The 22,660-nt window shown below is 36.0% G+C and overlaps 1 protein-coding gene across 4 annotated transcripts; it reads left to right on the top strand.

Annotated features, from left to right (window-relative positions):
- The first annotated feature begins 4,991 nt into the window (after positions 1–4,991).
- Positions 4,992–13,968, top strand: ZNF214 (zinc finger protein 214). Of its 4 annotated transcripts, none has more exons than XM_016123022.2 (5): positions 4,992–5,253; positions 5,588–5,645; positions 6,210–6,293; positions 9,186–9,347; positions 10,448–13,967. In XM_016123022.2, the coding sequence occupies exons 4-5, from the start codon at positions 9,221–9,223 to the stop codon at positions 12,139–12,141; spliced, it is 1,821 nt and encodes a 606-aa protein (XP_015978508.2). In that variant the 5' UTR covers positions 4,992–5,253; positions 5,588–5,645; positions 6,210–6,293; positions 9,186–9,220; the 3' UTR covers positions 12,142–13,967. The 4 variants fall into 4 exon arrangements, with proteins under 4 accessions (XP_015978508.2, XP_015978507.2, XP_015978506.2 ...); XM_016123021.2 differs by having other exon boundaries at positions 5,429–5,645; XM_016123020.2 differs by lacking the exon at positions 5,588–5,645.
- Positions 13,969–22,660: the final 8,692 nt, after the last annotated feature.

Below are 22,660 nucleotides of genomic sequence, written 5' to 3'. Positions count from 1 at the left end.
TGCTAAGGTGACATTTTCAGGAAGCAAGAGCATGAACCATGCAGATATCTGGGAAACGGAGCATTCCAGGAAGAAATAGCAAGTGCAAGGGCCCTCAGACAAGGCCTGATTGCTATGTTTGAGGACCATTTGAGTAAATCAAGCATCATGGTTACCATGACTCTATGGTGATATATGAATAGCGCAATTTCATCCCAGTGTGACATGACTAGAACTGCTCTTTTGTAAATTTATGGCCTTGGCCCTTGAAGACAGGGGTCTCAAAGTTGGCTTAGACCTTAATAGGTCCAGCAACTTCATGAATTAGCATTATCTCTCAGATGAGCATACTCTAGGTAAAATGGGCAAATGTGTGTTCTCATAGGATGGCTTCCTGTCCCTTACCCACCCCCCAGGATTATCCATTCTAAAAACTTTTTCCAATTGACATAGCTGCAAGATTTGGGAGATTCCAGAGTTGTCCATAATCTTGTGTAAAGTAGCATTTCTCCAGCTGGAATCTTCATGGAGAGCTTTAAACCTCATTGGCAAAGTAGGAGCCAGTATCCATTGGCATTAAACAATTACCCTCTAGGTAACTGATATTAAGGGCTCAGGAATGTTAGTTAACAAGATGGAGCCAAGAACCTCAATCACAGTCAGAAATCGGAGTCCTATATTTTAGGATTCATATAAAGACAAACTCAAGAAAATAACCAATGGTATAAAAGTGAGAGAAAAACAAGTAAACTCCCTTGGTTTGGGCTTCAGCCTACTATGTTAATTGTTAAATAGCTATTCGAGTAATGTGCTGAATATTATATTCTCAAGCACATACATCTGAAGAAAGCTATATGTATGTTATAGGTTTGGGTTCTAAAACCATTTCTAACATGCTTATAAGACCATGAAATAGAACATATTTGCTCCATAAAAAATAAAAACTAAGACTTAAATTTTAGGAGCACAAAATACCAAACTACCTTCATGAAAATGAATTAGACACTTTTATTTTTTGTCTTCTAGATCTAATTCTGACACAAAAGTATTGAATTTTCCCACAGAACAGTATTTTTTAATCAAATTCTCAGATTTACACATTTTTACTCTCTGTATTTAGCAGGTTTGATATTATACTTCATAAATTGTCTTTTATCAATATGTAAAGTCCATCTCTTTCTTCGATTCTTCTTAAATTAACTTTCAACTTGTTTACGTCAATATTGAAGTTTCTACCCCTTTTGTTTGTCTGGTAACCGTTCGACCTGATAACAGATGTTTCTTGTACACAGCGTATAGATGGATTTTGCTGCTTGACCCTGTCTCTGCCTTTAAAAATTTATTTTATTTTTTAAATTAATTAATTTTTAATTCTTTAATGTCACCACATATTTGACCCCTCTTACCCTATCTCCCTCTTCCCCTCTGGTAACCACTAGTCCATTGAACATGTCCATGAGTTTCTGTTTATTTGTCCTGTTCATTTGTCGCTTTTAGGTTTATATACCACTTATAAGCAATATCATGTGATTGTCACCTTTTTCTGCCTGGCTTATTTCACTTAGCATGATTATCTCGAGGTTCATCCATGGTGTTGCAAATGGCAGTTGTCTCTGCATTTATATAAGGACATCCGGTCCATTCATGTTTAGCACAACTGATTATTGCATTCTTTATGTATTATTTTAGGTTTATTATTTATTTTACACCATTGTTTCCTCTAATTCATTTTCTATAATTTTTCTGCATTATTTCTGTTTTTAGTTCATTTGCTATTTGTTTAGAGTCCTTCCTTGAATTGTTTCTTCAGATGGGGGAGATCTAAGTGATACAGACTGAATTCTTGAAAATTCTCAAATATTTATTTCATCAGGGAAAGTGACTATATTTTAGCTGATGGATTGTCAGTCCTTTATTTTACTGGTCTGCAGCTGCAATCTAACAGTTTTCTAGCTTCCAATGTTACAAATGAGAAGTATAATGTCATTTTTCTTTTTAGATCACTTGCCCTTTCTGCCTGAAAGCTTATGAGTTTTCTCTTCATTCTTAATTTGTAGGAATTATATCTGTATATGCCTAGTGTGAGTCTTTACTCATTACTCCAGACTGAAATGTAGTGAGTTCTTTAGATCTGCAGATTGAGGCCTTTAAAAATTTTTTCAGCCTCAAGAAATTTCCTATCTTTTGTTACTAATCTATTTATTCACTTCTAGCCGCTTCGTTTTTTCCTTCTGGAACTTTTGTGTCTGCATATTAAGCCTCATAGATCTATCCTTTTAAGTATATTATCTTTTTTTCTTCATGATTTCCATCTCTATCTTTTTTCCTCTGAGTTTTGGGGTATTCTTTAAATCACCCAGTTCTAGGTCTCAAAAGTGACCATCTCCAATTCCATTGCTAAATTGCTTAGGAAGATACATATATAGATATAAATATAGGTATCTTTAAAAACTTTTTATTTTAATTTTATTTTCAGAAGTGTATATCTTTAAATAAGTTATATTTGATGCTCTTTTGTTATTAATGCTATCATTTGCCATTCTAGCAGTTGTATATCCCTAAATGCACATTCTGTTTGTATCTACTCATTCAGTGTCTGAAAACAGGATCCCTTAGTCGTTTTATTTTGTTTTGTTTCATTCTGTTTTGTTTTTGTCAGTTCGTTGAGGTTCAGGTCTGTTTAATGGAATATTTTAAGTGGCAGTAGACCCACACTTAGGGGAAGACAAAGAGTCAAGGTGTCTTTACCGCTGCTGGCTATTGAATAGAAGCATAAAACCTGACAAATTCCTATTGAGGCACCTGAATAAAACCCTCTTGCTCCCCGATCTCCTTATAATCTCACGGGAAGACTCAGCACAGGGGACTGTCAACCTACATGTTCATCATCTTTTTGGCCTCTTGGGAGTCAAAGAATCCCAGTAAATTTATACAGGTCACCTATGAGATCCACAGACCTGAGGTCCAGGCTCTTTTAAAGTCCTCACACCCAGGTTCCGATGCTGTTCTCCACGTTCTTATCCAGCCCAGAGGGAGGGAAAGAGGTCGAAAATCGAGTCTCTAAACCAGTGCTATAAGGTCAAGGTTTCTCTCCATAAGTGCCAGTGTCTCTGTTTAGGAGAAGCAGACACCTGGATCAGGAAACAGAAGAGCTCTTTAGGCAGCCTTTTCTGAGAATCTCCCCCATGATCCATATCTAACAGAGCTACTGCCCTGTTCTGTGAATGACCATTTGAAATGGGAGATTCATTCACTTTTTTTTTTGTATGAAATAGCCCCAGTTTTTCCCAGTATACCCTAACCTTGGCACAGAAAGGACGTTATAGTGTGTCTGAGGTAAAAGATCTTAAGGATTAATGTTCTTAATTACTTAATTAGCAAACAATCAGTTGTTTGAAATAAAACCTTGAGGTCCACTTCCATCTCAAGTTCACAAAATCTCAAAAGTCCCAGAGCCTCAGTTACATCTTTGAGATGCACGATAGTTTAGTCTCAAAGCACACTTTAAAAATGAGATTATCTATTAAATAATGACCTCAATAGCTAACATTTGATGTTTTTCTGTGCTTGGAATGCTGAAAAAGCAAATTACATGGATTATCCCACTTATTCTTTAACAGTCATGACTGATATTCCACAGTTGGTAGAAGCGTGACAGAGCAGCCCATCTCCAGTACTTGTTCTTACTGGTCAATGACTGCGCATTCAGGAATTTATCAACTTTAACTGTTTAACTGCATTAAATCATTGTCTTACGGATGAACAAAAAATTATAAAAACTTGCCCAACATCACTTACCGAGTGACAATGACAGGTTTTCAAGTCAGTTCTGTCCCAAAATGCTATGCCATATTATCTTTGAACGTTTACACCCGGGACAGGTCCACACACAATGATTTTCAAAATGTAGTCTTGGGAGTCCAAAGAAATTCAGAGGCTCATTTCTCAGTAGGGGTAGAGAGGGGAAGGCCCTGGACCACCCACTCATGCTAAACATTGAACTGTAAATACATAGTTAACATTTTTAGAGCACTTCCTATGTGCCAGGGACTAGATTAAGCAGTTTGACTACACTAGATCAGTTAATTCTAACAAGCCTGTGATATGGTTACTAAGCGTTATAGGTTGAGATGCGGACACACACTATAAAAGGTGGTCGTTTAGCTAAGGCCACATCACCACTAAGTTCTATAGTCAGATTAGAATCCAAGGAGTCCCTTGCTTTTAAAGACTACCCTAAGAAAGGCTCCTTGCATACTAAATTGTTGAATACTACGGATTCAGCCCGAGTTTGAGGGAAAGTGTTTATGGAAATGAGAAGTTTCTCAAGATAACACTCAACGACTAAGAGAAGAGCACGTGTTCGGATGGCTTTCTGTTGCTCCCAGGATACCAAGAAGGGGTTCCTCCTCTTGGCCCCACCTCAGTCCCACCTTGCGTTTCCTCTCTGCCTGGAGTCACCTGAGAAGCCCAGAAATTGGCAGGGAGAGAGTAGGGAGGAAAGCCTAACCTGACTAGTGAGTCAGCAGAAGCAAAGCGGGCCCCCGCAACCGTAAACTGGAACTTGAAAGATTTCTTCTGATTCCAAATTCGGGTTTAGGGACGATGGTAGTGCAAGAGTGAATGGGGTGCCCATTCCGTCCAGGGCGCCAAACAGCATGAACAACCACCCCTCATCCACAAAACGGACTCAATAGCAACGGTTTTACCACCTTCCTATTGAGGGGTTCCGCACTGGCGGGTTGTGAGGGTCCCAGAATTCTCCGAGGCCGGCCATTCATTTTCCCGAACCCCCAGCTCTGCCGCCTTCTTAGAGGCTTTAAAACACCTAGAATAATCTTATTTCTTTAGTATGAGGAAGTACCGCCCCATCCTCGGCTCAGAGCACGCGAGTGCACAGCCCTCCCACCCTAGAGCGCCGGTGGCGCAGCGCCGGACTGCCTCCCGATCTTTCTGGCCAATCAGGAGCCCCGTTCTCCTGCGCTTTTCCCGCCCCTTCACGTCTCCACGGAAACAAACGGAGTGTCTACTTGAAGGGCTGAGGCTTGTTTGGTCTAGCTGGGCTGCGGCCATTGTTTGTGTAGAAGGAGTGATTTAGTCTGTCTCCGTCCACCTTAGTGGCTCTGTAAGTGACGCAGACCCTCGGGAGCACTGAGCCAGAAGCGGACAAGGGCGGGGAGAGCTGTAGCTGCGGAAGAGTGGCAGAAAAAAGAGTGGCAGAAAACTGTCAGGGCCAAGAAGCAGTTCCGGCTAAGAAATCCCGGAGACACCAGTGTGAGTTCTTCACAGGCGAGCCTCCCCATGTTAAAAGTGAATGAGGGGAAGGGGAGAGGAGAGCAAAGGCAGCTTGGGCTCTGGAGCCTGGGTGCTCGGGATTGGGAGGTGTTGGGGCGCCGCTTGGGTCCGGGGTCTGGCCGCGCAACCGAGGGTACGCCAGTCTTCGCTGCAGGAGGAGAGCCTTGCAGATCGTGGCCCTGAAACAAACAGATCCCGCTCCTGGAAAACCGTTTGAACATGTGAATCCGTGGTGCGCTAGGCCTGCATTTGGGACGCTCATGAATCGTTTTTCTCTAGAGAAAGAGGGCTCTTAACTGCTTATTTTCCCCAGGGACCTGTGTTAGCAAGGCAGAATCTGGGTTGTAAAGGCTCATGCCCCCGTTTTACAGGTGAGTAAAGTGAGGCCCTGCGAGGTCTGTAAGTTTTGTCCTTTTCAAAGTTTCAGAAGTGGTTGGTGACAGAGTTGATACTTCTCTAAGACTCTAGGAACTCAGGTAGAAAATCCAGTATTTCTGTTGTAACAATAGGAGAGAGCAATGGAATTATCTGTCTACTTAATTGATGGACAAAATAAGAAAAATAAAGAATAGAAACTATTTAACTATCCTGCTATTATTTCTATTATTTTCATTGTTCTTGTTAATAATAAACTAGGAAAGCCTTGAGGCTCAGACAGGTTAAATTACATAGAGAGCATCTGCATCCCTTGAAGGGCTAAACTGAGATCACATTCTGTGTTTTCATGCTTAAATTAGAGTTTTATCTTTGAAGTTTTTGGAGAGTCAGAAATAAGGTCCTGGTGCCAGTCCTCATAACTCTCCTGGTTCTTAAAAGGGAACAGAAATGTTCTTGGGTTCTTTCTGGCTTCTTTGTAGGGGCTTTGGGAAGATTGTAGTGGATTTGGAAACTAAGTCATGCCCAGTCTGTCATGTCTTTCATTCCTCCTCCCCCAGCTCAGCCTTTGCAACATTCTACCCTTACCCAAAAGAGAAGCACAAAGAAGGAATGTTCACTGTTTTCCTCATTGTCTGAACCAGGTGAGTAGGATTATCTTTTCTCATTTATAAAATACCCCTTAATTTCTCCATGGATAGTGGAAGTAGTAGCAGTGGCCATGGAAATGGACGGACCAGACAGAATAAATGTTTCTCACTTGCCTGGTAAGCCTTCCAATACAGCAAAACACTGCCTCCCACTGTCTTTTCCCACCATTGACTTAGTCATTCAAGTCTACTCTATAACTCATATTTGTCTCTGTGCTCTGAGATAAATACAAGAATGTCTTTCCTTAACATTGAAAAAATAGACCATATGAAGTTAGTATTTTCTAAAGTCATCGCACGTTAAACTGCTAGAATGAGTGGCACTTAAAAGACAGGAACAGAAACTCAGATTTTAATAATCATTATATATAGAAAGATATCACTCCAAACAGAAAAACCATCATTTAATATCAGGCAGAATTTGAGGGGACAAATATGGAAATTGGGCTAGTTGCATTAGAGCATAAATATGAATATATAAGGTGAGGCCACATTGTGGAGAGCTGTTAAAATTTAATTGGTTACTTATTCTTGTGCAGCACTCAGAGTCCCCTGCACATCAGCCAGAGGCAGCCATTATTGACTTAAGTCTCTTATCTAATATTAATATATATACATACTCACTAATCTGTAAAAACACTAATATGTATGCATACATATGTACAAATGTACACACGGGTTTATCTAGGATATATGTATATAAATTATATACAAAAATTTGAAATTTAAAAAATTTGCATAAAGTGAAATCTTATTTCTTTTTATTTATATAGGTTTATGCTTTGAAAGGTCTTCTTCATCCCCAAATCTAATATATAATTATTTTCATTTTTTCATTTATTAAAAATTGTTTCAAGTATTTTAAAAGTTTAACTCTGAAACTTAAACATTCTTTTCTTTCCACTTGGTTATTTTATTTTTCTAGTAACATTTCCTTTCTCTGTTGATTGTGGTGCTACTTTTTCCTATCCAGATTACTGAATTCTTTATGCACACACACATGCGCACACGCACGCATGCAGGCACATACACAAATATAACAGATCACTTTAGGGGCTGTCCTGTTTCATGGACCCATTTCTCAATTGTTTATTCCTTTATATGCAGTGCATTTAAGGTATAATGAAGAGGAATGTAGCCTTTCTTTTTTCACTCAGTGAGCATAAGGAAAAGATAGCTTACATATTGGGAAGATTCCACAGAATAACATTATAATGATTTCTATTTTGGAAAAAAGGAAGTAAAAGTTACATATAGTAACTATTAGATATTGACTATATTAACTTTTCAGTATGTTTTATTTGTATAGCATATTGGACAAAATACATCCTCTGGACCCACTACCTAAACTTGTTTCATGCCTCTACAACTTCTTGGTTATAAAAACTAGATTCAGTTACTTAGCCTTTTTCTCAGCTGAAGTAGTAAAATAGAACCTACTATATAGAGTTATTAAGAAGATTAAATAAGATCATTCATGTAAAAAACAGTACACTGCTTAGCAAATAGAACTCATTTACAATTGATCCCTATTATGTTAGTTATCATTTGAAACAATGCATATCTAATATAATTCTTTCAGGTCACTAAGAAACAAGAATTGAGCCAGGGAATCTAGCTTAAAAAAAAAATTTTTTTTTTGGCCAGATGGCTAGTCAGTTGTCCCAGCATCATTAATTAAATAAGCCATCTTTTCCCCCACGAATTTGATATCACCATTTTCATGTTTAGTATACATTGCTATATTTGAGTCCGCTTCCAGATTTCTAGTCTTCTCTATTCTGGTGTCAACCCCATGGTGTTATAATTATAGGGGCATTATTAAAGTTTTAATATACCACTGGGTTAGTCTCCCCTCTTTATTCCTTTTCAAAATTTTTCTTTTTTAAATTACTGTTCTAAGTGTTATTTTAAGATTAACTTTTAATGATTATTATTTAATGCCCAGACTTTTTCTAAATTATGTAATTGGATTTTACATGTTAATAAATTTGAATTTTTATTGTGACATATTACATAATGCAAAATAATATATTCAAAGATATGTACAATTTAAAATACAGTAATAACATGGACACCCACCATCCAAACTAGAAAATACTTTCAAATGCCCCCTGATGATCCCACAATTTCATTGCCTTCCTCTTCTAGAAAGGCAACTGCTATTTCAAATCTTGTGTTTATTATTCCTCAGCTTTTTGGGGGGAGGGGTAAGTAGTCTTAACTACTTATGTCTGTATCTCTAAACAAGATGGTTTAGTTTGCCTAATTTTGAACATAAATAAATGGAATTTTATATATTATATATATATTCTTCTGTCAGTGGCTTCTTTAGCATAATGTTAGATTTTTATTTTTCTGTACTTTTTACAAAATGAGGGACCAGTGAGTTCATTTATTTTCCACACTGACACCAAGTTTTCAATCTTGTAGTCTGGGTTTCTGAGCATCCCAATTTTTTTATTTATGTATTCACTTGTGTTAGACTTATCTTTAAAAATTTTAACATTTAAAAACATAGTAATAAAAAGCACTAAATTACTGTTAAGGCATGGATCGTGGGAATTTACCTAATCTTTTACAACCATTGTTTACTAATTTATAAAATGGAAATAATAATAATATCTACAAGATAGGACTGCTGTGAGGATTACTTGACATACTTATGAAGTAGTCAGCCCAGTGGTTAGCAGACAAACGCTGTGTTTCTTATGATGGCAACAGGGCAAAGACTGGATACATTTTTTTAGCCATTTTATAGCTATTATTATGTCTCCTCTCACCTTTGTTGATTTGCTTCATTATTGAAGTTCTTTCTTTTTCTATTTTATTTGCCACTCATATTACCTGATGAATGTCTTTTTCTTTGTTCATCTTCTCATTTAGATTTCTTCTTTGTGAAAAGCCTGATCTTTGACCAGATGGCAGTAACATTTGAAGATGTAACTGTTATTTTTACTTGGGAAGAGTGGACATTTCTGGATTTTTCTCAAAAAAAGCTCTACAGAGAGGTCATGTGGGAGAACTACACAAATTTCATGTCAGTAGGTAAAGTTATCCCAGCTCTTAGGGAATAGTTTCTTCTGGAACCAATTTTGTTGAGTATTTTGGTTCTTTATCTAGGTATTGTACTGAGATAGAAGAAATAGTCTCAGAAATGGGTCTTAAATCAGATAACAAATAGAAGATAAGCAAAGCAAGACATCTTTCAAGACACCTAGGCTATGTTACTTATAGGTATTTGGATTGTTATTCTTATTTTCTGGATTACACTTATTTTCTGGATTGCACTTAAAGCATAGATTCTCTCTTCATAGTATTTGTATAGGTTAGCTTTTGCTGTATAGCAAACTACCCCAAACTTAGAGGCTTGAATTATTATTTTTTATTCTTCTAATTGGGTACCTTTATCTTCTATCATGGAGTCGGTTGGTTGAGGCTGGATGGTCTAAGATTATGCTGGACAATCTGACTCACATGTCTGTTAGTTGGTCAGTATCAGTGGGGATAATGGGAATGGGCTGACCACATGTCCCTCTTCTAACAGGCTAGCCCAGGCTCATTTATGTAGTGGTAGTTACAGGCTTTTCAAAACCAGTAAGAGAGAGGGAAAGCCCCAAGTACTTTTCAAGTCTCTGCTTATATCACTTCTGCTATTGTCCCAGTGACCAAAGCAAATGTATAACCAAGCCTAAAGTCAGTGTGGAAGGTAAATGCCCAAAGATGTAGATTAGAGAGTTAAAACAGCCATTTTTAAAATACAATCTATGATACTATTCTAGAATAGAAAAATAGAAACAAAAAAAAGGTGTTCTATTTTTTATAATAATGCCCAAATAGAGTAATCGAATTAAATCTGTCTTAAAGACTATTTCCATAAAGCAGCCAGCCTTACTCTTATTTCCAAGAGTAAGTAGTAGATGCTCAATATACTTTATGGAATGAATGAACGAGTGAATGAATACACATAGGAATAAACAAACAAATGAATTTCAGACCCAAATATGGAGCAGCCTGTCATAATTCTCCTTTCCCCCTTCAACTCACACATATATTCTTGTAATTCTGGAGGTCACTGATTTGAGATACTTGGAAATTTTTAAACACTGTCTTCATCTCACCACCGAATTATCTGTTTATACTTCTAGGAAACTGGAAAGAGAGCTACAGATCCCCCAAAGAAAGATTTAGATATTTAGAACATGAAAATCTTCCCTGCTGGCCAGTTTGGAAGAATGCTAGCACTCAGATATTTGAGAACCGAAACTATGTAGATACCATTCAGGGGCTTGATTCCAAAGACCTAAAGCAACAAGACTTTTCCCATTATCGAGAATGGTTAATATTCTCTACACAAGTACCAAGTTATGGGAACTATGAACTAACTTTTGAAGGCAGAAGTCCTAAGAGCCTAAAATATACAAAGTTTATACCTTGGCAGTCCTTGGAAACAAAACACACTCAAGATTACGGTAGAGAATTCTATGTGAGTGAGTCACATAGTTTTCAAGGAAGTAGATACCATCTTGGCATATCTGGGAAAAATCTCTCCATGGAAAAAGAAAAGAAACTCACAGTTCAGCATTCTTATGTCCCAACAGAGGATACCCTTCCAGAGTACCTTGAAGAGATATGCCAAAATAACCTACTGAAAGACTCTATGGAAGAAAAATACTGTGGATGTAATAAATGTAAAGAAATTTATTATTGGAACTCACAGTGTGTTCTCCACAAGAGAAGTCAACTTGGAGAAAAGTTCTATCAGTGCTCCATCAGTACAGCTTGTTTCTCTCAGCAATCAGACCTATACAGACATCCAAGAATCCATGTAGTTAAGAAGCTGTACGGATGTGATGAAGTTAACAGTAACTTCAGTCAGACCTTAAGTGTTCACTTTAATCAGAGAGTCCACACAGGGAAGGTTCTTTATATATGTAATATATGTGGTAAGAGCTTCAGTCAGATCTCTAGTCTTCACAATCATCAAAGAGTCCATACAGAAGAGAAACTCTATAAATTTGAGTGTGGTAAGGACCTCAGTAGAAATCCATTATTTCATATTCACCAGAGACTTCACATAGGAGAGAAGCCTTTTAAGTGTGATCAGTGTGGTAAGAGTTTTAGTCGGAGTTCAGTACTTCATGTTCATCAGAGAGTCCACACAGGAGAGAAACCATATAAATGTGACGAGTGCGGTAAGGGCTTCAGTCAGAGCTCCAATCTTCGAATTCATCAGTTAGTCCACACAGGAGAGAAGTCCTATAAATGTGATGACTGTGGTAAGGGCTTTACCCAGCGCTCGAATCTTCAAATTCATCAGAGAGTGCACACAGGAGAGAAGCCTTATAAATGTGATGACTGTGGGAAGGACTTCAGTCACAGCTCAGATCTTCGCATTCATCAGAGGGTCCATACAGGGGAGAAACCCTATACTTGTCATGAATGTGGGAAGGGCTTCAGCAAGAGTTCAAAACTTCACACTCATCAAAGAGTACATACTGGAGAGAAACCCTATAAATGTGAACAGTGTGGTAAGGGATTCAGTCAGCGTTCACATCTTCTCATTCATCAGAGAGTCCATACAGGAGAAAAACCCTATAAATGTGATGACTGTGGAAAGGGCTTTAGTCATAGCTCTAATCTTCACATTCATCAGAGGGTCCACACAGGAGAGAAGCCTTACCAATGTGCTAAGTGTGGTAAGGGTTTCAGTCATAGCTCAGCTCTTCGAATTCATCAAAGAGTTCACACAGGAGAGAAACCCCATAAATGCCATGAGCACTACAGGAGATTTGATCACAATTCACATCTTTACAATAATCACAGAAGAGAAAACTTATAATTCTGTTCATTTAGATAACAGCTTTAATCAAAACCTTAAGCCCAATAAATGCTGCTGGGAAGAAAATTTTATAACCCAAGTAATCCCAAGCAACATTTACAGTTTCCCCTAATAACCAGCTAAGAATCATTTGCTTCAAGAGGAGATCCTTAGAAGGATCTATATATTTAAAATTAAAGTGTGGTTTTTTTTTACTACTATAAATATTATACATGGTCATTATAAAATGTATAAAATATTTGAGAAAATTCATCCCGTTTCATGTCTTTTTTCCTGTGCATTTTATTGTGTCATGAAATCCTACTGTATGTTCGACTTTGTGTTTTAATGACTTCAAAACATTTACTTACACTTTGATTTGAACTGAAATTGGCTAGCTAGCTATGAAATAGTGTTTTGACTCTACTGTTAAGTCCCTAGGAAGCAACAGGAAAAAAAAAAAACGCAAAACTTGAAACTCAAACTGATAGCCTATTGCTGTGGATGAATTAACTATAGGACCAGTATAATTCAGTTACTTAGGAAAACACTGAATGACCTTTTATCCAGGATACGGTATCTTAGAAATGTTATCTCAACCAAAAAAACTCAGGAACCATCCATCCTTTTGTTGCAGGGATGCTGTACTTTAAGGTTACTGCAATGTACTCTCACCCATTTCCCTCCCTAGTTTTCACATTTATTCATAGGTTCAGACACTGAGTAACAAGAAGTACATGATTTAGTTTCTTTAAGTGTGAAAGATGTTGACAAAGCTAATAGAAGTGAATGCTAGAAACTGAAGATACTCCCATCAGTTCAGAATTTGAGATCAAATCAGTAGAATTTAATCTCAGTAGAATAGAGTAGTAATAGAGAAATATCTGCTAAAAATGGAGTTGAACTCAGAGCTATGTACAAAAATGAACTCAAGCTAATTACATAAGAGAACTTGGCCATTATAAAAATGGAATAGTCTCAATAGGAATACACAAGTCCTAACTTCTGATATATAAATACGTTTGGATTTCACTTCCCAAGAAAAATTAAGTAGACCTGTTTGGGGAAATAAGAGGAAATTACAGTACCAAAGAAAAGAATGTCATTGTAAAGACTTAAAATTCTATAGCCCTAAAAATGAACTATTTCGGTCTTCTAAAGAAATTTTCACAAAAATTGGTATCTTCAGAAGCATGACAAAACCTGAAATCAATAAAACTAGAGTAGAAATCTATACATGTAGAAGAACCTCTAAAATAAAAACATACAAAATGGACTAAATGGAAATTTAAAATACTATTATCAAAGTAAAAATAAGGAGAAGAATTGACACTGCAGAATATCAAATACTGTAATGAATAAACTTAAGATGGTCTTAAATGTATAAGTAGAGGATAATGGGGTGGAAACGAGAGAGAACACAAAGTGCTGAGAATAGAGATTCCAAAGTAAGAATAAAGGTGTTTCTAAGGAAAATAAAAGAACATTTGGAATAGAATCAATCAAATTAAGAAACTGTTCCTGAGCTAAAAGTATACACTAGATTTTAGGGAAAAATATAAAAACCATGCTTTGAAACAGGGAAAAAAGAACAATATGGATAGAAAAATTCTGGTTATATACAAAACCCAAAAGGGAGGGTGGATAAAGACCTCGGCACCAGTAAATGTCAAAGGACAATAGAACAACTTCTGAATTGTGAGATAAAAAAAAAATCTTTTATCACCTGCAGTTTTTTTTTAATTGTCTTTTATATGTGCAGGTAATGAATTAGATAAGAAAACAAAAAACATCATGCATGTGCCTTTTTAAAAGAGTTCAAGAATGTGGAAGTCATGGTATAAAAGGATTGGTGATGAGCACTAAAATTAGTTAAACATGACATTAAGTCTTAATAACTTAATTTGTTTACAAAACTTCAAAAATTTTAAATAGTGCAAGAAAATAATATACAAATGCTGAGTATAAAAGCTGATTATACATAAAAGTTTGGGTGGGAGAGTAGAGTTGTCAGATAAAATACATGACAGCCACTTAAGTTTGAATTTCGGATACATGTGAATAATTTTTAATATACATATGTGCCAAATATTGCATGGGACTTATACTAAGAAATTATTTGATAGTATTTATATGAAATTCAAATTTACCTAGGCATCCTGTGTTTTTATTTGCTAAATCCAACAACCCTATGGGGAAAGGACAGTAAAAGAAAGTGTGCTACACTTTTGATCTTAAGTAGCAGGGACTATTACATTTTCTTCTTGACATTAACAATTCAAGAAATAAAGGTATAACATTTTCTACAACAATAGAAATTGCCATAGAACTAAAAATATACCTTTTGGTACAGGAGAAAATAAAAGCAAAGAATATTCAGTCCCTATAACAAGACAAAACAAAGAAGCAAACCTTAAAAAACAAGTTGGTGGCCTAAAAAATTAGACACCATGGACCGAGAAGAGAGAAAACGAAATTTATCAAGATAGGTTAAGTACTCCCTTAAAAAGTTTTAAAAATCTTTGATATTATTTATTAATTACTGATCAATTGCTCAATATTAATTTATTGATATAAAAGAACAGGTTAGCCAAACAAAGGAATGACTACAATAAGTTAAAAAATGAACTAGTTAAACCCGTTAAGGTGAGTAAAAATATAAAAACTAATAGTTTCTTAACTCTTGTAATCAGAAAATAAAATGACTGTAGAAAATAGGGTTTGTGACAACACTAAAATGTCTTGTGGTGAAAAAATAAAAATATAGAATGAAAATAATAAAAAACAAAACATTTAATTGAAAATAAAAGAGGACTTGAATAAAGAAGTCATTTTTTTTTAAAGAGGGAATATTCCTAAGTAAATTTATAGGTTTATTTCAAATCTCGTCAAAATCCCAATGACATTTGAAATAAAAAAAAAAGATTCTAAAATTTTTTAAGAAAAATAGACATTGGATAAGAGCAGAGATAATTATAAGAAAGGTCAATGAGATTGCCCTACATATAATAAATGATGTGTTGGAATTAAAATAAGGGAGAACTTGATAGTATGTTGGGAAAAATGTTCAGAATGCTCAGTTACTAGATAGCTTGGAAATAGACCAATGTATGGATTACATATGTATAAGTAATATTTAATTGGCACATATGCTTATATACTTTACAAATGATAAAGAGCAATGACTAGCAGAAGGATTATTCAGTAAATAGTGTTGAGAAAATTATTTCTTTGGTGAAAAAATTAGGCTTTCATAACGCGCGCGCGCGCGCGTGTGTGTGTGTGTGTGTGTGTGTAATATATTGATTGAAGCACAAGTTTTCAAGCAGTGTGCCAAGGACCTCTGTATGGTTTCATGAAGGCTGATGTATCAGAAACAAAAACACCACAAATTTAACCCCATTTTTATATGATTCATATTCAAAATTAGCACAAGATTTCATTTTTCTAAAAAAAAAGATGCTCTAATACTTTAAACATAAAATTTTAAAATTCACTAAGCAGGATTTTTATATAGTTGAAAACATACACATACATACATTTTTTGACAGTTAGATGAAATAGAAGAACCTAGAAAAAATATCTAGGAATTTGACCACATAAAAAATTTTAAACTGCAGGTTAAGAACATATGGAAGTCAGGTAACAACAGGGAAAATATTATCATGATTATTACAGTTATGAACTTTTACAAATAAGATATCTAGTAAAAAATTGGCAAAGTAAATCACCAGATTAATGAAATACCATTTTTAGTAAAAATCAAAAGCTATTTTCAGTGAGAATACAGAGTGATGGACGCATACACTACTTACGTTGAGTGTAAATTGATACAGATTTTTTGGAAAAGCTATTTGGCAAATCATGAGCCTTAAAACTGTTGATGCTCTTTCCTACGTTGATTTCACATCTAGGCATATATACTATGGGAAAAAAAGTTACATACTATTAGAGAACTTCTATTTGCAAAGAACAAAGATCCACTCAGGTTATCTCATTTTTAAAAGTTATATTACATTATGTTTTTAAATCTCTCACAAACAAAAACAAGTCCAAAGACAGATGCCTCAATATGGGAACTTGCTCTACAAAGCCATTAGACAATTAGTCTCCTCTTTCAAGAACTTATTTGCTTCTCTTTAGGTATTCAATTCTTTTCTCTCTACAGACTGACCTGTTTACTTCTGGATCACTGTTCAGATTTCTGAATGGGTGAAGATGACTGACTCAATCACTACCTCTGAACAAGTCTCTGAGGCCAGACTAAGCTATAGGCTAGTAGTAAGCCTTTGGATTGGCTAGCTTTGTATCAGACGGTCACTCTAGTCACTTCAGACAAGTCCAGGGATGGGGTGATAAGGCATATAATATGGTTATTAAAGGCTGATGTTCAAATAGGTTTACCCAGAAAGTTGTGGGTTTGGGCCAAGCATTCTACACTACATTAGAACACAAAGATAAACATTCATGATATTTATTGCAGTATTTTTTATGTTGCCCTCTCAAAATAGGGGAAAGGTCAAATAAATTATGATGCATCTCTTTGGTGGAATGTTATACAGTAATTAAAACATTTTCCAAGAATATTATAATGATAAGACTAAAGTTATAGTGCTCAGTGAAAAATACAAAAGAACTGCATATGGGGTATTTATACATATTTATATGAATAGTTCCATGAGGAAAATATTGAGTACATTCAAAAATATTGTTAGTGGGTCTCTGATATGATAGATTATGGTTATCTTTATGTTCTTCAAACTTTTCTGTATTTTTTATACTTTTATTGGTGTCTTGTTTTCATACAAAATAAAAATCACCTTTTTACATACAACTTAAAATGTTACATAGTATTCCATTGTGTGGCTGTATTATAACAATTATATTGTTAGAGATTTAGACTATTTTCATTTTTTTTTTTTTTTTTAGGTGAGGCAACCCTTGGTTGACCTCACAGATTGCAAAGATATGGTCAGTTTACAATCCCTTATTTTTTATTTTTTACACCTATAGCACCTGGTCTTGCTAGTTGGTCTCCTACTGTTTTTATTTTTATATCATGAATTAAACTGCCATAAATGTCATTATGAATGAAGTTTTCTATTAGGTAATTTTTATAACTTTCTATATTCAATTATTGGGTTAAAAGATAGGAGGAGAAGGTATAAATTTTACAAAGAAATGGAATAATGAAATTACATGATGTACAAGTAGCCTGACACTGTTGGAGTATAAAATGGTGGGAGAGGGATGGCCAGATCATGAAAGACTTCCTACATCAAGCTAGAAAATTTCTGTTGGTCATGGAGAAACATCAAAGAAACTTAAACAAAGAAGCAACACTATAATTTTGAAAAGATGACTTTAACAACACTGTGGAGATTGATAGTTGTAGAGTGAGAGGAAGAGAATGAGCAGGAACGAAGGTCATCAGCAGACTAGACAACTAGGTGGTGTCAATGAGGTTTGATAATAGAAGGCAGTTTCCTTAATTGTTGATTTTATTTTTCCCTTATCAGCATGCTCACCAGAGTAAACTAGGAAAACATACTCACTAGGGGTAAAAAAGCCCAAAAAACAAAAAAACAAGGTTAAGGGTAGTCTGAAAAGCCATTGGAGGGTTTTAAGTGACATGATCTCTAACTTTAAATTTTAAGAGACTCACTCTGAATGCTGTGTTAAGAATTGGAATGAAGGGTAAAGGCTAGAGCCAAAGCAGGAAGTCTAATAAGGATGTACTGCAGTAATGCCTAAGAGATATCAGATGTTAACACAATGTTAAAAGTGGAGATGAGAGAAATCAAATTTTGAATATATTTGGAGTGTGATGACTATATCAGGAGGTAGTTTTAAAACTGGACTTTAGATAGTGTTTTAAGAGATTAAAGGCCAAAATAGTTTACAGACAAGAGGAACTGCTTATAATAACTTGTAGTTGAACACAGTGCTTTAGGGAAGGTGAAATCACTCTGTCCAGAAGAATAATTTCATGTTGGGATTTGAGCTATGCCTAAAGATCTAGGGTATTTTTATCTGGATAATATAAAGCTTAGACTGTACCATGGAATGGTCAAGCCCAACCTTGGAGAGGAGTCAGGGGAGACTTTCCAGAGAGAGTAGTCCTAATCTTAGTTCAGAATCAATTGAAATGAGGTGGTGGGGTGGGACGGGGGTGGGGGGGGAAGTTAAAAGTGTTTCAAGCACAGTGAGCAAAATATGCAAAGTCTTAGGAATAAGTATATATAGCCTAGTGGTTAAGAGCTAGGCTGCCTGAGCTCAGATTGGTCTTTATGAAGACAAGGTGTATTCCTACCTAACGTCAACAAACTTTTATAATCATCTGGTCAGTGTGAACTGGGAGTAATGCAGACTGTCATTAGCAATCCTGATAGGTCAATTATTAGTTAGGCAGATCCTGTCAGAAATGCTTACCAAATTAATTGATTAAATCCTAATATCTCCTGAATATCATACTAGGCTATGTAGAGGCTAAAAAACTATACAAGCCTGTCCAAAAGGTAACCCAATGGTGTGTTTTTGTTCATCTCAGGCCCGAGAATTTAGAATATATACAGACCACCATGAGTCATCTGTGCAAATGTCTGTCACCAAACATTAAAATTAATTGGCAAACGAGTCAGAACTTTACCAGTCTTTGAAAAAGTTTCCTGGTGAACTGAAAAGCACAGTGGCTGAAACAGCTTATAAATTTGCAGACCTTTGAGTCAGGATCTGATGGTACGGGATTAGGCTAACTAATTGACCTCTCTAAATTTAAGTATCCTTAGCTGTAGATCATAGGGGTTGAAATAACAGGAGTCCTAAGGGCTCTTAACTGAATTTATATTTTAGCTCTAAAAAAGTGACTGCCACATAATAAAGTATTAATTTTCACAGCACACCGATTCTGGGAAGTCTTCTCAAAAGTCTAATGTCTTTCTTATTTCAGTCACTTCAGGAAAAGTCCTACTAAACGTACTCTAAAGTTGAAAAAATTATGGTTCAATGGTTCATGATTAGACCAAGATATCAAGTGGAGAGGCCATGGGAAATATCACGTCTTCGGGCACCAAGTGGCAAGCGGCTTTCATGGTACTGAGGAATAGAAGTCGTCGTGCACTTCAATAACAAACTGAAGAGAAGCCCCCAAACGTTAACAGTTACCCAGTTTTCCTGCGAAAGCTTGTGGATTCCGGAGACAGCAAAGCAGCCAGGAACGTAGACTCTGTGAACTTACCCTGCTAGAGAAACGCAGCTGGTGGAACCGCACTGCGTCCGCAGGGGAAGGTGGTCGCAGCACAAGACTACTCCGCAGGTTCTGGGCTGCTCCACTTCCGGTCGCCCCGGCGCGGCTCCGCCCCACAGGCAGGTGCCTTCAAGCTGGGATGAGCTCCCAGGGTGCACAGCGTGCGAATTACTTAAGCGTGAACTTCAGTGTTGTTCCTGTCACGGCAGGCAGTTCAGCCTTCCCTGCCCTCTCATATTGAAGGGGCTTTTGAGGGAGAGGAGAAAGAGGGTCAGATTTGATTTCTAGCTTTTGTTGATAGGCTGAAGCTACGAATTGTAGAAGCACACACTGAAGATCTCCTAGCTTATCTCTTCAGACTATATAAAAAGGATGGTTTCCAGACTCCTTCCCTCTCTAGCCTTCTCACCATTTTGCCCTTTCCCCAGGATAGGTGCACGGAAAAGGAGGGATAGACAGGGAGTCTTTCACAGCCAGGGCTCAGGTCAGCAAATGTTTCATCTCAACCCGAAATGCAGTTTCACAGTCATCCCTGATGTTTTGCCTCCACGCTGAAGGCTTCAACTTTGCCATATCTGATCTCTGGAATCCTGTGCTTTCATGTCATTTGCCTAGTGCCTGCTACCTTGTATGATATTTAGGTATTATTATGAGTTCCTGGAGTGTATCTAGATTCTAGAACAGCGTTTACATTATGTAAATGTTGAAGAGACGGATGTTACTGAAGAGATAGCACCACCATAAGTTCACCACATCTTTAAATGATTCCAAATACACTCAGAGAAAAAAAAAATAGAATTGGGGGGTTTAGGAGCAAAAATCTATTAAAATGGTTACAGGTGCCCTATTCAGAAATAATATTTTCAGTTGCTGGTATAGGAAAACTGATTCACAGGAAGAAAAACCTGACTGAAAAAATTCTCTTCCTCTTTAAACTATCAGCACTCTATTTTAGTAACTATGTTAATAACTAAATTTACAAGAAATAAAACTTTAAAACAGAATCAAGTCATGTACATTCTGCAGGTAGTCCTCATGTCAGTTTCTTTCCACTTATGTATTATTCATTAATAGTGAACATAAAGGAATTATTTTAGAGTTAAAGAGGCAAATAGTAGCTGATGCAGAACATTTAGATTTTTGTTGACTCCAAAAAAGTATACAATTTCAGAAGTAAAACCCACTGAGATGTTACCATTTACATCCATGAAGATATAAAGGAAGGTTATCTGTCGTAGCTTAATCTTCTAACAGCCTCTTCCCTTTCTTTCCTCAACCATTTCATGACATACACATTTAAGTTTTCCTCTATGATATGCATATTTACATATTAGATCGGATATGTTTGGTTTTATCTTCCAGTGGGCAAAAGCCTCCCTTCACAATCCTGTTGTCTCCCAGTAGGGCAGATGCCCATCAGTACACACTTTAAGGTTATCAGGCTACTGGTGAATATGCACCCTTCCTCACTTTAGTTTTTGCTAGGTTTTGTTGCTTTTGAAATAATTGCTTAGGTCTGGTCAGTATCTGCTATGCTTGGTAGACTGCATTTACATGCATAAACACACACAGACATGCGAATTTTCGCAAGTATTTATCACCACTGGATTTTTGAATGGATTTTTCCATAGTTTATTTTTAAATAGGTCTCTAAGAGTTATAACCTTCCTTTTTTAGTTTAAGGATAGGAAAAAGCGAGATTCTCCTTTTGAAAAATTTTCAAACTATTGCGCAATTAAAAATATATTAATGTAAATGGTGGGGGAAGTGTGGGATTTATATCCCTGTTTAAAAGTGAATCTCTGTATCTATGATGAATGCCGATGCTGAAATTTCACAATTTGACTCTCAGAAAAAAAAACTTCTGAGCACTCATAGTTGGGAATCTTTCATCCTTGGAATTAGAATTTATTGCATTTGATGTGTCAGAGCCAGGCTACTGCTTCTTTGGTAGATTATAATTGTTAGCTATGACTTTTGAGTACTTACTGTGACCCAAACACTGCTAAATATTTGCGCTCTAATATTAAAAAATCATACATTTGCATTTAATTTGCAATTCCTGTACTTAAGAAATAAGTACTATATTATCCCATTTGAGCTGTATAATTAAAATGTGGGCCAGGTATCCCCATTCTCAGATATTAAGAGTCTCAAGTTAAATAACTAGTTATACGACAAATTAGTGGCAAATCCTGAATCAAAACCTAGAAGTTTGATTTTCCATATATCTTAAAACTATTTTAGTAGGTGTACATGTTTTATAAGAAGCATTTTCATAAAAAAAAAAAAGGGCTTTTTCTCAGAAGCTTGGCTCTTTAGCTACCAAATTCAATGTCATATTTAGTGATACCTCTTACAATCATCTTCACTTACTAGAGTGGTACCTACAAAATAAACTTTATAAGCACTTTGTGAACTAATCTTCCCAATGAAATGTGTGATTAGAATATACTTATACTTTAATGTGGGAAGATTCAACATCTCTATCTTCTCATTCAGAAACATCTTTCCATTTATTCATTTTTTGAGGGGAGTAGGGTAGTATATCTGAATTTGCTTATTAAACCTAAGCTTTTCAATTGATTTTTTAGGTTGTCCTGATGGTCTACCATATCATCAGCAAATAATTTTTCTCCTTTCCAATTTCCATTTATTTTCCTTCTCTCATTTCAATTAGCACTTTCAGAACACTAAATAATTTTGATAAGAATTTTATCTTTTGCCATTAGCTTTAGGATACAGTCCAAACTTCCAAGGTGGCTTACAAGCCTTTCATGATCTGGCTTTTGAGTCTCTCTATAGCTTCACCTCAACGTCTTACTGCCCCATTTTTTTCCAGAGCCACGTTTCGGCCAGTGAACTTCTGTTTCCTGATGTCAAGCCCTCATCCCTCTATAGCTTTGTACTCCTGTTTTTCCTTTATCATCTCTAACAGTCCCACTTTCTGCCCCACACAACCTAATTTCTACTTTTTCTACATGTTCAGCTTAGATATGTGCCCTTGAATGCATACAGTATAATTCAAATATATATTAAATAGGTTTCTGGAAAAGGTTGGGGGGAAGGTATTAATTGGCTATAAATGTTCTGCAAAAATTAAATTTTAAATGCCCTATGAAGATGCATTCTTTGAAACTATGTACATTTGATACAATAAATAGTAAACATCTTTATTTTTTAGAATGCTTAGAGATTTAGGAAAAAAAATAAACATTTTACTTAGACCCAAATACCTAGCTGTTGAAACAAAATAAAAATAGCATTTTTTAAACTGCCCAAAATAAGCTTATT

This window comes from Rousettus aegyptiacus, unplaced genomic scaffold (assembly GCF_014176215.1).
Source record: "Rousettus aegyptiacus isolate mRouAeg1 unplaced genomic scaffold, mRouAeg1.p scaffold_m13_p_5, whole genome shotgun sequence".
In the NCBI taxonomy this organism is placed as follows: Eukaryota; Metazoa; Chordata; class Mammalia; order Chiroptera; family Pteropodidae; genus Rousettus; species Rousettus aegyptiacus.
The sequence above is the reverse complement of the archived record's forward strand: the minus strand, read 5'-3'. Positions and strand labels throughout refer to the sequence as shown.